The sequence below is a fragment of the Fusarium poae genome, chromosome 2 (assembly GCF_019609905.1).
Source record: "Fusarium poae strain DAOMC 252244 chromosome 2, whole genome shotgun sequence".
NCBI classification, from domain to species: Eukaryota; Fungi; Ascomycota; class Sordariomycetes; order Hypocreales; family Nectriaceae; genus Fusarium; species Fusarium poae.
Window position 1 is genome coordinate 698,602 of NC_058400.1, and position 13,808 is coordinate 712,409.

General features: G+C 34.7%; 4 protein-coding genes across 4 annotated transcripts; 3 read left to right on the top strand and 1 right to left on the bottom strand.

Annotated features, from left to right (window-relative positions):
• Positions 1-5,167: 5,167 nt before the first annotated feature.
• On the top strand, positions 5,168-8,453 carry FPOAC1_004156 (uncharacterized protein; the record flags this gene model as incomplete). The annotated part of the gene is made up of 6 exons (XM_044848710.1): positions 5,168-5,178; positions 5,225-5,300; positions 5,356-5,990; positions 6,069-6,994; positions 7,059-7,130; positions 7,987-8,453. The coding sequence occupies 6 exons, from the start codon at positions 5,168-5,170 to the stop codon at positions 8,451-8,453; spliced, it is 2,187 nt and encodes a 728-aa protein (XP_044707420.1).
• Positions 8,454-8,643: 190 nt separating this feature from the next.
• Positions 8,644-11,057, bottom strand: FPOAC1_004157 (uncharacterized protein; the record flags this gene model as incomplete). The annotated part of the gene is made up of 5 exons (XM_044848711.1): positions 8,644-8,697; positions 8,755-9,724; positions 9,785-10,599; positions 10,660-10,853; positions 10,901-11,057. The coding sequence occupies 5 exons, from the start codon at positions 11,055-11,057 to the stop codon at positions 8,644-8,646; spliced, it is 2,190 nt and encodes a 729-aa protein (XP_044707421.1).
• Positions 11,058-11,270: 213 nt separating this feature from the next.
• Positions 11,271-12,709, top strand: FPOAC1_004158 (uncharacterized protein; the record flags this gene model as incomplete). Its single annotated transcript, XM_044848712.1, has 3 exons — positions 11,271-11,397; positions 11,461-12,272; positions 12,320-12,709. 3 exons carry the CDS (start codon positions 11,271-11,273, stop codon positions 12,707-12,709), a joined length of 1,329 nt encoding a protein of 442 aa, XP_044707422.1.
• A 47-nt stretch (positions 12,710-12,756) lies between these two features.
• On the top strand, positions 12,757-13,698 carry FPOAC1_004159 (uncharacterized protein; the record flags this gene model as incomplete). Its single annotated transcript, XM_044848713.1, has 6 exons — positions 12,757-12,946; positions 13,002-13,182; positions 13,234-13,269; positions 13,316-13,394; positions 13,440-13,482; positions 13,532-13,698. The coding sequence occupies 6 exons, from the start codon at positions 12,757-12,759 to the stop codon at positions 13,696-13,698; spliced, it is 696 nt and encodes a 231-aa protein (XP_044707423.1).
• Positions 13,699-13,808: the final 110 nt, after the last annotated feature.

A 13,808-nucleotide genomic window follows, 5' to 3' on the forward strand; every position in this document is an offset into this window, starting at 1 on the left:
AGTTTACCCGGATTAGCCGGATGAGTCAGCGAGATCTGTGCCCTTACGGCACAGATTCTGACTTAGCCAAATACGAATCATGCACCTTACGATAACTCACCCTGACCCTAGGCGTGATCTGTTATCAAGTAAATATACTATAGAATCTATAGTAATAACTAAGAAATTACTATATATACTCTTTAGCCTTTATATTAAGTATAGCTTTTAATATAATAGTTCTTATTAATTAATCTTAAATAACTTATAGATATTAATTCTATTAATCTCTTAAAGCTAAGAGATTAATAATAAAGTCTATTATAAGTTTATTATAAAGTTATTAAAAAATTAATAGTAATTTTAATAACCTTTACTTTATTTCTCTCTAAATATAGCTTTAACTATAAATATTATAATTCTTAATAAAGTAATAATATAGCTATATAAACCTAGGCTAATACTAATATTATTATACTTAGGCTTAAGTAATATTATATTTTAAGTAACCCCTTAGAATTAAATTATATTCTTATTAAATAATATAAGTTTATAATTAATTTATAATACCTTTATAGTTATTATTATTACTTTTAAATACCTAGAGATAATCTTAATAATAAAGATATTCTTTTTTATTAATTTTATATTTTATAATTTAAACTTATAATTTAAGCTTTATAAAAAAATATTAAGCTTACTATTTAATAACTACTTATATACTTAAATATACTATATTTATATATATAGTCTTATTCTATAAGTATTAAAGATTAAAATCTTCTAGAAAGATAATCTATTAATTAAGTTTAATAATTACTAGCTTATCTTAAGAGTATAATTTAATTAAAGTAAAGCTTCTATTTAGTATTTTATTTAATATTTTATTTAATCTTAAGCTTAATTTTTTAAAGATTAATATTAATTTACTTTAATCTTCTTTAAGAACTTCTTTATTAATCCTTATTATTAATACTTATTTCTTATATCCTTAGACTTATTTATTATTTATCCCTTAAGGCTAGTTTTATTTTCTATAACTTAAGGCATTAAGTATTATAATATCTTTATTAGCTTAATAAGTAAATTAAAAAAAGAATTTTAATAGCTTTTTTACTTAATAAACTTACTATTTTAATAAATCTTACTTTATTATAAAATACTTTAAGTTCTTATAGTCTATAAAGATTATAAAAAGTTTAATACTATATAACTTTATTTTCTATACTTTTAAATAATAAATTATAATTAATATCTCTTTATTATAAATTAAGTAATTATACTTAATAAAAGAAAATTACTATAAAATATATATAATTAAGTAAATAATTCCTTATTTATCTTTTTATAAAAATACTTTACTTATAGTAAACTTAAAACTATTTAATTTAATAAAAATAAGTTATTAAGAATTCTATCTTATTAATATAAAGGCTTTAATAAAGTAATATTTTAATTCTTAAAATATAATATCTTTATTATTAGTCTATATAAATAATATACTTTTCTTAGTAAGTTTTATAAGAAAAATAGCTATTATTAAGAAATTTAAAATAAATATATAGTAATAATTTATAAAGCTTAAGAAACTTTAAACTTTTTTAATTAATATTAATATAGCCTATTTATAGATAGCTTATTACTTCTCTAGGTTATAAGATATTACTTTTTTTACTTTAATAATAAACCTTAAGTATTTAACCTTTTTAATAGTAAATTTATATTTCTTTAAGTCTAAGTATAATCTAGCTTTTAATAAAGACTATAATATCTTTTTTACCTTTATTATATAGTCTTTTAGACTTTTTAATAAATAAATTAAAATATTATTAATATAAGCTATTATAAATTTATTAAGATATTTTTATAATATTAAATTAATAAATCTTTAAAATATAATAAAAGTATTATTAAGTTAAAATAAATATACTAGCTATTTAAAAGAATTAAAATAAGTCTTAAAGGTTATTTAATCTTTTTATCTTTTTACTATTTATACTTTATAAAATACTATAATAATATTAAGCTTAATAAACTATTTAGCCCTTAAGAGGTTCTATAGTATTTTTATAATTAAGAGTAAAAAGTAATAATCTTATTATATAATTATATTAAAAATATAGTAATTATAATAAAATCTTAGTCTTTTTTTTAATTTCTTAATAAATAGTATAAAGGCTATTATAATTAAGCTACTAGTTTAAATAAATCCCTTATTAAGGAGATTAATTAATATCTTTTATAGTATAAATAATTCTTCTTTTAATATAAAGTATAATAGCCTCTAAAGAAAAAAAGAATTATTTTTATTTTTATCTTTTATAAGATTAATCTTATAATTTACCTTTAGTTAATAAGAAAATAATTATAATATCTTTATATTATTAAAGAGATATTAGAATTCTTTATAGATCTCTTAAGGTAATTTCTTCTTTAAGTTAACTAAAGTTTTCTTTATAAATATCTTTTTAATATCTTAAAGACTTATAGTATTAATAAAGTTAATAAGCTTATATTAAGTTCTTAAGTTAACTCTTTAAAAAGAAGTTTTAATTTTTAATAAATTAATTTAATAGCTTACTTTCTTTTACTATTAATTTATTTTCTTTTATTATAGCTCTCTATAAGTTTATTTAATATATATTATAAATATAAAGGCTAGGAAGAAAATAGACTTTTTAACTTAGTTTATAGAATTATATTTTATTATTATAAAGGGAATTAAAATATTTATAATACTATAATAAATTTATAACTAATAAGATATAATAGTTATTTAATTTTATTTTATTTAAGGTTTCCTTAAAAATATATCTCTTTTTAATCTATTAATAATATAAATATAAATAATTTAATTATAATTATTAACTTCTAATTAAAAGTAAATAATACTTTTTATTATAATCTTTTAATTATCCTTAATAAAGCTATAAAATTATTACTTTTTCTTATTAATATATAGGAAATAAAGGTTATAAATAAATTAAGAATTAATTAATAAATATATATTATACCTTAAGTCTATTAAAGCTTTTTAAGCTTTATTATTAACTTAATATAGTATTATAGCTAAAGCGCTAAATATTTATTTTTTCTATAATTCTTAATTTCTATTTTTTATCTCTATAGGCTTTAATACCTATTTTTATATTAAAGTTACTTATTTCTTAAGTAGTATTTCTTATTCTCTTTAGATTTTTTATAATAAAGACCTTATTAAGTTATAATACTATTATTAAGCTTACTTTATAAAGGCTTTTTAATATATATTATATTAATTTATTACTATTAATATTTCTTTAAGTAAATAATAATTAAGTATTTACTTAAGTTATATTTAAAGTAATATTTCTAGCCTTATTTTATTAGCTTTTTCTTTATATTATAGTAATCTTAAGGATTAATTATAATATAATTTACTTTTACTATTTAAGTATTATTATTTCTATTAATTATTAGCTTTTTAATAGTCTAAGTATAATCTTTTAATTAAAATAATACTTTCTTTTTTTAATAAAAAGTCTTATTTTTTCTCTAAGCTTAATCTAGCTTTTAAGCTATAGTTTATATCTTATTAAGTTATTAATTTATATTATTTATAGAGAAATTAATAATAATTAATTAGTTAATTAGCTACTTATTTAAGGCATTCTATAGGAATATAATCTTAAAAGAATTATCCTATATATTCTCTTTAGTATTAACTATAATACTTTTAAACTAGAGGAAAAAGATTAAAAAAGACTTATTCTTACTTTAATAAAGAGTAAATAGCTTAATTATAGCTTATCCCTTAAGATTAAAATCTAAATTAATTTAATTTAAATAGTTTATAAAGACTTTAAAATTAAAATTATAATAATTTTTTTATAAATAGAAAGTTTAAACTATTTATTAAGGCTTAATATTTAAATATTAATTAATTAAATACTATATATTTTATAGCCTTTTAAAGAAAGTATAATTAATCTTAAGCTTATTATATATTTATTATATCTATATAGTATATTTATTATATTTTCTTAAGTATTTTTATAAGAAAAAGAATAATTTCTTATAAAGGTTTTAAGTATTTATTAAAGCTAATATTAAAAATATAAAAAGGTCTTTTATAAAAATAAGTATTTCCTTAAGGAAAATAAGTAATAAGATTATAGCTTATATATTTTAAACTTATATTTATAATCTATTTATTTATTTTTAAAGGGGATTTAATTTTTTATATAATTAATATTAAAACTAGTTAATAAGTTAATATTATAATTCTATAAATATTTATTATAATTTTAATAGGTTTTTTTAAATCTTTTTTATTTTTTTATTAATTTATTATTACTTTTTAATAAGATTATTCTAGTATATAGATTAAGTCTTAAATAATATAAAGGGCTAAGTCTTAATAGGTTATTATATAAAAAAGAGGCTTTATATTAAGCTATTTAAGACTAAGGAAAAAAGAAAAAGAAAAAATAAAGTTATAATAAGGTTATTATAAGAAAACTCTATTATTATATAAGTATATAGATTATTAAATAAAGGGTTATTTAATTAATAAGGGTAAATTAAGTCTAGCTATAATAATATTGTAACTTTAAATATTAATAAAAAGGTTATTTTAAAGGTAATAAAAGGCTTTAGATTTTTTTAATTAATTTCTTTCTTTAGAAATAAAATTAATTATAAAAGTTAAGCTTTTATAAATAATTCTTTAATTTAATATATAATTAAGATAAATAAGAACTTTAAAGTCTATTATTTTATATAATAATTATATAATTATATAGTTTTATTAATATTAATATTAATAAAGAAATATTTAATAATTAATCTTTAAAAAGAATAAAAGCTTTTATAATAATTATTATAATTTTAACTTTATAAATTATAATATATACCTTTAAATAGAACCTATATTAATATCTAGGTTTAAAAACTATATTTTTTTATAAATTAATTTTAAATATATACTTTAGGACTTATACCTTAAAAAGCACCTAATAAAAGTTAATCATATGCGTAAACGGTATAGGTTCTGATCGTTAGCTTGCTGCAGCTTTCGTTATTATCAGCCAAGGTCTAGGGAAATGAGGGGTTGTACATGTCTCAAATTCTCACTCACTCCGTCGCTGATCAATCTGCAGTGTGATCAAGAGAAACCTTGTGTACATTGTGTTCGTGCAGGTGCTCAATGCGTCCCACGTGACTTGGCTGTCTCCTCATCAGAACAGATTAATACAACGAGCAGACATGTCCAGACTCCTGTGTATCAGACCGGATCACCTATTCTCCCAGAGTCCAGCATCGTTGACTTGAGTACCATTGTGAGTCCAGAACGAGTTTAATCAAGTTGAAGAGTTGACTGAGGGTTATGGGTAGATGATCCGTGGCAATGCCTCTAGTCAGGATCTGCGCCATGATACCTCTTCACTTCCCGGTGGGAAAAAGCTCATCGATGAGAATGCCACGCTCGCTGGACCGAGGCATTGGAGTAACCTAGCAGGCGTAGAGCTGCCATCTGAGACTATGGTATCAATCCTGGTCGATAGTTTTTTCTCTTCTGTTAACTGGTTCATGATGGTCTTCCACGAAGATTTATTTCGTCAACGATATACTGAAATGTTACAACAGAGACATATCAAATACCAAGGCACGACATTCTACTGGACATGGTTGCTCGTTGTAGCCCTTGGGGGACACTACGCTGCACTTAAGGATCCTGACGACGAGATGAGTCCTCAATACCAGCAAATATCCCAAGATCTCATCAGCGTTATTGAGACAAATTTCTTACGCATAGTTGGGTGTTCAACAATTGAGTCTGTTCAGATATGTGTCCTTCTTGGTAGCTTTATCTTCTACACGCGTCCTACAACTGGCCTAGGTATTTGCGGTATGGGTGTCAAAATTGCTCAGGTAATTGGCCTACACCGTGAGAGCTTCTGGAAAGAAACATGTCAGCTAGCGCGAGAGAAAAAGAGGCGCACCTGGTGGACCTTGGAGGTTTTTGACAAGTGAGTCAGATACCAATTCATGGTAGACGTCCTACTGATGCCGAATTATCATATGCTTACCATTTGGTTAATAAAAAGATACGCTGCAGTTGCATTCGGGCGTCCATGTATCATCGATGACTCTGACTGTCAGGTCGAGATGGTCTCAGACATCGAGCTCAGTGGCGTCACTCATGTACCAGCTCAACCGCTCATCCTTTACCACCAACACAAGTTCCGTCTCTACAGAATCATGGGTGCATTTCTAGGTCGAAAGAGACAACCAAAAACATTCGAGTCGATAGACACAATACACCAGAGAATGCTGCAGTGGAAACGCGACCTACCCGAAAATCTTACCCTTCGTAGCCAGCTTTCAGCAGACCCAAATGAGGTTGAGCCGACCAAGATCCACGCTATGAGTCTACAGCTCACATACGACAATCTACAAATAATTCTGCACCGCACAGCTGTTTTCAACAATTTGGACGAGATCTACGACTCTTTAACAAATAGAAGTACATCTCTTCAGCAAATCTTCACCTCAGCTATGGACACGTCTGAACTTTCTCAACATCCCCGCATCTTGGATGCTTGTAGAAGAACCCATGCAGACATACATGTTGGCATCACAATTTTCACAGCTGGAGTTGTTCTTTGCGCGATTTGTCTATCACAGCCTCTCACGGAGATGGGATCGCGTGCGAAGACGGGCGTTATGCACATTACGCGTATGTGTCGTCAAACGACTACGTCTGGTGTCTATAGTGGCCAACTCGTCGCGGAGCAGAGCCTGGGTATTATCGATAGTCTTGTTGAAGTTATATTGCAACAGGAGAACGGTTTGATCACTGGGAGAAAAGGTTACCGAGGCCTTAGTAACTCTCAAACAATGCAAAACGCAGCACGTTCGGACCAAAGCTCCTCATCGGCAGGCGGATTGACAGGATCAAGCACAGGCAGTACCACACTTCTTGATCCTAATGCGTCCATGGGTGATCGAGTCTTGGAATCGATTCAAGAAGGTAAGTAAAGTATTGGCCCTTACACATGTATAAATGCGGGTTGTATACTGACAATGGATAATAGTCTTTAGGCAACACATTTCCACGCAAGGAAACACAAAAATTTTGAGTGCAGATACTAGCAATGATGCTACCAGTACGTTCAATTGGGATGGTGATATGTCTGTTCTGGTAGCTCAAGGACTTGTCGATGCCAGTCAGATGTGGTTATGGGCAGACGGCTTAGATTTCGACTCATTTAGTAATATTTCTTGACAACCGCTGGAATAAAACTTTACAAGATAATATATCATCACAATTAGAATAAACAATCTGATAAGTATAGCGTTCTTTAACAGACTATACGACCATGGTTCTCAGGGTTGAGTCATTTTGTCAGCAGCTATTTTCCCTGGCGAAAGCTAAACAAAGGGGATCTATTTCTATTTCTCGAAGAACCAGTGAGCTGTTTTGTTCGATCACACAGCCTCGCGCGTGACCGGAATACGGGCCAATTACGACATTGCATATGCTGACATCCTCCTCAACCCCCTCTTTCACCGCTGCTTACCATCGCGGAGGTCAACAGTACACTCGATACTACACCTACGTGAGCAAGTGCTGGCTTCTAGTATCTGCTTGTTATCCAGCCTCGCCAACTCTAAAGAGGATATTGTCTTTTTTTCGAAGCCTCTCCGACAGCTATGTACCGATTGAACAGAAATCACCAACAAGTACCAGGTATCAACAATGCAAACAATGCGAATAAGTCGCGCGATTCTAGGCACAGTATTGTGCAAACGGAGCAGGGATCGGAATCAGAATCAGAATCAGAGCCTAATGGAGCAAAGGACCGGGTCATAAGGGTACGCAGATTAAAACACAGAGGTAAGGACATGAAAAAGACGAACTAAATGAACGTGGACTAAAGCGATAAGATTTCCCAGGCGTACATCGTCCTCCTTCCGACAGTGAAAAGCATCAGTACTATTTCATTCCTGACAGTAATTCAGCCTCGCCAAACCAGATTATCAGAGTACCGAATTATAATGAACGTAACCATCATGCTACAGATATCTCTGACATACGAATCGTCAGGAGGGAGGAGTCCTACCAGGACAAGACTTCAAGGCGCGAAGAGAGGTTAAGAGAGGACATGAATCGGGAGGAGGAGAAGAGGGAAATAGAGAGGGAAATAGAGCGTGAACGAAGAAAAAGAGCTGAAAAAGCCATTCAACGTGCCGAGAAGGAAGCTAAGGAGGCAGCGAAGGAGGCAGCGAAGGAGGAGAGGGCCGCAGAACGTTTGAAAGATGGAAGGAAGAAACTTTCGTTGTCAGGGCACCAACAACTTACAGCAGCTTTTGCGAAAGCGAGCAATAAGGATTCAATATCCCGAGATAACACAATGGGTAATAAAAAGTGGATGGACAATCTATTAGCTACAGCAGGTGGAAGGGTAAGCAGAGGTCCGCATTCATAACGTTTTTCAACGGAGCCTTACCAGATACGTCAAAGCCCAGATTTCTCTTCATAGTTTATTTTCAAGTTTCTACAGTATTAAAGCAATTTTGAGTAGTATGTGGTGGACAAAATGAGGATGTAAGCGATGTTTTGCTATTCAAAAAAGGATAGATAAAGTAATAAATATCACTCAACAAGGTACCAATGATTTAGCTAAGAGGCTTGAGGCACATACCTGGTTCCACTAACGCAGTAACAGTCACCTGTCGAAGCCATCAGGAGAAGGATATATCACAACACTGCAAAACCTCTGTACCTACTTGCAAGCCATACTCACGTTGTAGCTCTCTAACGACATTCCAAGCAGTTATCAACCTCTTCTCCCCGATATTACCAATCAGTTCCCAAGGCGTTAAAAACTTGACGCCATCGCCACCTTTCTCGACGCTCGCACGTCTCAACATAGCAAGTATCGCAGGCATTCGCTTCAAGTACACCTGAACATCCGGGCTTTTGCTCAGAGGACTCTGTCGAGCGAACTCAAGTATCAAGGCTGTGACTCCCGCAGCAATGGGGCATGCGAACGAAGAGCCTGAATAGATGGTCTTGGTATTTGGAGAGGTTATCCCCATACCTGGTGCACTGAATCGTAAGCCTCGACTGTGCTCAGAAGTCGAAGACGGGGCACTTCCGGCATGCTCTCCAAAACCGCCGGCTGCATCCACAGCAATCACATTCTCATCGCGTGCCGGGTATAGGATATCACCCAGGAGCCCGTCATTGGAGGTTGACGCAAACATGTGAACTCCATCTTGGCGTGCAAGGTGAATAGCATCTCGGACGCCTTCATGACTAAAAGGCCAGCCGAAGGACATGTTGATGATATCAACCCCCCACCCTTCTGGACTGTCTTTAGTTGGTTTAGCAGCCGCTATTCTTATAGCCTTTTCAACAGCCGCCTTATCTGGAACCCCATCGGAACGGACCACCCGACAGATATACAAGACAGCCGTTAGACTTACTTTGAGTATTTGTACCGCTACTGCTGTTCCATGTCCGGAAGGATCCGTCTTGGCTTTAGAGTCCGGGTCGCCATCAATGAAGTTGACACATTTCTTGATGCGTTGGTAGTATGGTTTCAGGGCCCGTTTCTCCTCGGGTGATTCGTAGGCAAACCCAGTGTCGAGAACAGCAATTTTAACTGCAGAGATCGACTCCAAACCTTGGCGGTACAGGAACTCGTGTGTTCTATCTCGTAGTAGTTTGAACCATCGGGTTGTTGATCTCGTCCTATAACTTCCATCAATATACATCCACAAATGTGGGAGTGACATTGAGTTTATTTCGTACTCTGAGTCATCAGCGGACGCCTGGAAAGCTCCCTGACTATATTTATCCAGCATACCCGTCAATCCATGGGCAGATGCATCGGAATTATTAGATGGTTTCGCTATTGTGTGTTCCGATTGATCAGTCAGAGTAGCGTCTTCAACAAGAGGGTTTGTCTCGTTGATAGACCCGCAAGAAATTATCTCGCCCTCACGACTATTGAAAAATGCCAGGTCATTTGTCACATTTGAGTTACCTTGATCTCTCGTGGTGTTGTGGGGTTTCTGGCGTCCTTCTTCGCTCCCAGCTGAGTCGCGCAGACGGCGCATCGGTAATCTCGGGGAGAAACCCCTGTTTGTAATATGACCGACCTTAATTGACCTAACCACTGGATCGTCGGGGGGAGTCATAGGATGACCAGTTACCAACATCATCTTTACGTAGGTTTTGTCTTCCAGCAGCTGCAAGAGGTTCGCAAATCCAGCCGGCCACGCATCAGCTTCTTGGAAGTTTTGACGTAGGATCCCCACGTCAATGATGATGGTGACGCGTGGGTGCAGTATCAGAAGATCTGCCAGCAGCCGGTACCAGTGCCTTTCTTCTCTAGATTCGAAATTTTGCCTTAGTTTAGCGAGAAAGCCCAGCGTCTGGAAAGTCGTTTCCGTATTTAACGCCTGTAAAGACTGGATTACCAGCTGTCGTAGAACATCGATCATTTTAAATGTCGACAATTCAGTGAGGCCGTCTGGTAGAGGCTTTAAAAGATAAAGGACTAGCTCGGCAGACTCGAGTCGATCGATCATCTCGATGCTGAATTTCTCCAGTCGCTTTACAGACTGCGAGTTTCCCACAACCAGCAGTATTGTTGACTGCAAGCTCGATATCCAGTCCCTTACCTCACTATATCTCCAAATATCATCAGTATCATATATCCTTAGCTTGGCAGATGTTCGGAGGGCCCAATTGCGCTTCTTGATGGCCCTTTGGCGGACGACGATGCCATCATTGCAAAAAGATGGAAGTTGCCAGAGTAGTGATGCGTGATGCAATCGTGAATTACACCAGTGTATCGATTCGTTGCCAACGTGGCCTATCGTTATGTTAAATTGAAGGATGATAGCAATACTTGTCACGCACCAATGATCTGTTGCTGTAGAGAGCTAAGCTTTTCATAATAATCATTGTCTCTCATCTGTTGATTCGCGTCCATGATAGCTGGATCCCGAGAGCCATCAAGTCTTTGACATGAAAGTTGTCGCTCAGCCTCATTCCCAAGAAGTCGTAGTGCCTCCATTTTGCGAGAATATGAGAATCATGAGAAGGGCTGATCTAGAGTATGTATGCATAAGCCACATGATCTGATATGATCGATTGGCTGGCACGGAGTTCCGGATTAACAAACCCGTCGTTCCCAAGACTGGCTGACTCTACCCCAATATTTCCAGTGATATTTCGGAGCCTGATTTTCTTGTCCTCACACATATCATAGTCGATATATCCCTGCAACATGTTCAAACAGCGGCCACGTCGTCAAGAGGCATATAGCTCCCGGGTTCAACACACGGGAGAAGAGCCGCCTCGTCCTGATCGAAGACAACGAAGAAAGAGCCCTACTAGCTCCGAAGAAGGGGCAGGTAAGTTCCTGAAGAACCCCAGCTTCGCCAGCTGATTTATCATTACTCGCTAACAAATGACAGACTCTCAACACTCAGATCCTGCTTCGTCTCCTCCTGAGCCCGAGCATGACATCAACATGAGGTATCGCCGAAAAGGGCCTTTCAGCTGGCGCAATGAGATTTGTCGGTTTTTAGATGTTTCTCCTGATGCTCTGGATGATGATGTTATCAAGGCTATGGACAAAGCGTCCCAGGTTCTCAAAGAAGCCGAGCAAATGAAAGCCGCATATGAGGCTCGCCTTGGCCCCCCGCGATACGAAATACATCATGCAGTTCGATGCGAGCAATACAGAATGGAAAACAAAGTATACCTGGATGAGCCATGGGTAGTGGAAGCAGGTCCCAACAATGCTCACTTACGAGGTAGTCAAGACGTTTCCAACTTGGAACTGCATCTCGAAAGAAACAAAGAGGTTGTGTTCATCGTCTACAAGAACTACAGATGCTGTGGAGAACAATCCGGCGGCCCCTTTGAAAATCCTCACGAATCAGATGTCAAGATTGAGGCGAATTCGCTGCTTAATGCTGAGTATATATGGATCATCTCTCCAGAACTCAAGTCGGCTTTAGAGGAATTTGCAGAAATTGCCTTGGCCGGGTTCCCCCATCCTAATTTCGGGGAAGATGAAGCAATGCGCTATCCATATATCTGGTGGTTTCATCGCCGAGCACAAATTGATGAGACATTCGAGGAGTATCACTTATCGGCCTGGTCACAGATGGTTGACGTAATTCGAAAATACGTCCTTGAGCGCATGGCAGAGGAATGGAAGACAGTTGATGAGTTACTTGCCAGAAATGCAATCTCTCTTCAATACATGAACTATCTATTTGTAAGTTATGGTCTTTTAATAGCTCCATTTGATCTCACCAATGCCAGATTCCCGATCAAATCGCTATCTCGACAGAACAGGGCCGCGGAGTTTCCAAACTTCAAGGTGTGATAACGAGGGACTGGTATGACCAATCTCCATCTATTGAATCTCCATCAGAAATAGATGTCACCTATTGGACCTTCGATGGTACATTCCACAAGGCTTCCAGAGAGGTTTCTATCAAAGGTCCTCTAGTCAAAACTCTGACAATGGTGGAGGAGTTCAACATCACAGATCTGTCACTCTATCCTATCCAGTATGCAAGCGATGGTGTTATCGATGCACTACGAAATCGTGGTAAAATGTTCTGGAAATGTCGTTTCCGAAATTATTGCGCTCTTGTTGAGGAGGAGAGTGAGGGGCTTGAGAATTCTGTAGGTCTCTCCCCCAACTAAACATTTCGTTCCACCACGTTAATAACTTCCTGATCGGTTCGCGATTCATGGTGGATCTCGAGACCTACAAGAAGCTACATCCCGATAGCGATACCCTTACAAAACGGCCACCATCTTCAGGCTCGAACAGCCTCGATAACAGTTACATGTCAGAGGAAAGTCCAGAGCTTGGAGATGACTTCTTTATTTGCCTTCCAACATCTATATTCGGCTTCAACATGGATAACAGAACATGGGGTTAGCGTAATATCAATCTCTGCTGATTTCTTTAGGCTGACTTCGAACTATATAGACAACTTGGATGTGCACTTCCTACGCGACGTCGTTTGGAACACTGAGGCTTTCAAACTTCTCGTTGTTCCTGATCAAACAAAGCTTCTTGTACAAGCTGTAGTCATGAACCAACTTCGATCTACGGAGAGTGCTGACATCATTCCTGGAAAAGGCAATGGGCTTTTCATTCTTCTTCATGGGTAAGACTATTCACAATCCAATGGTATCGTCACGCTTAACACACGAAACAGAGGTCCTGGTACAGGCAAGACACTCACAGCAGAAAGGTATGCTCTGCGAAAGTAAAACGGCGATTAGCTCACAAGAATTCAGTGTAGCTGAGATTGCAAAAAAGCCTTTATATCGAGTGACATGTGGTGATATCGGCACAAAGGTTGAGGAAGTTGAAGATGTCTGTCCTACCCTGAGTTAAATGAGTTTAACTGACTGTTGCAAGTATCTTCACGTTGTCCTGCATCTTGGGAAAACCTGGGGCTGCGGTATGTTCGTCTTGACATCTGCCATCATGTCATTTTCTAATTATAGCAGTTGTACTTCTAGATGAGGCAGATGTCTTCTTAGAGCAGCGATCTATGTTCAACCTCGAGCGAAATGCTCTTGTGTCTGTATTCTTGCGCGTCCTGGAATACTACGATGGTATTTTTACCTCCTCTGACAAGATAAACGTCTCATTAACTGATGTCAAGGCATCATAATTCTTACAACCAACCGTGTTGGAATCTTAGTTGAAGCCTTCAAATCTCGGATTCAACTTAATCTCAGGTATGAAAACCTGGGGCCAGAACAACGATCACAAATTTGGAGG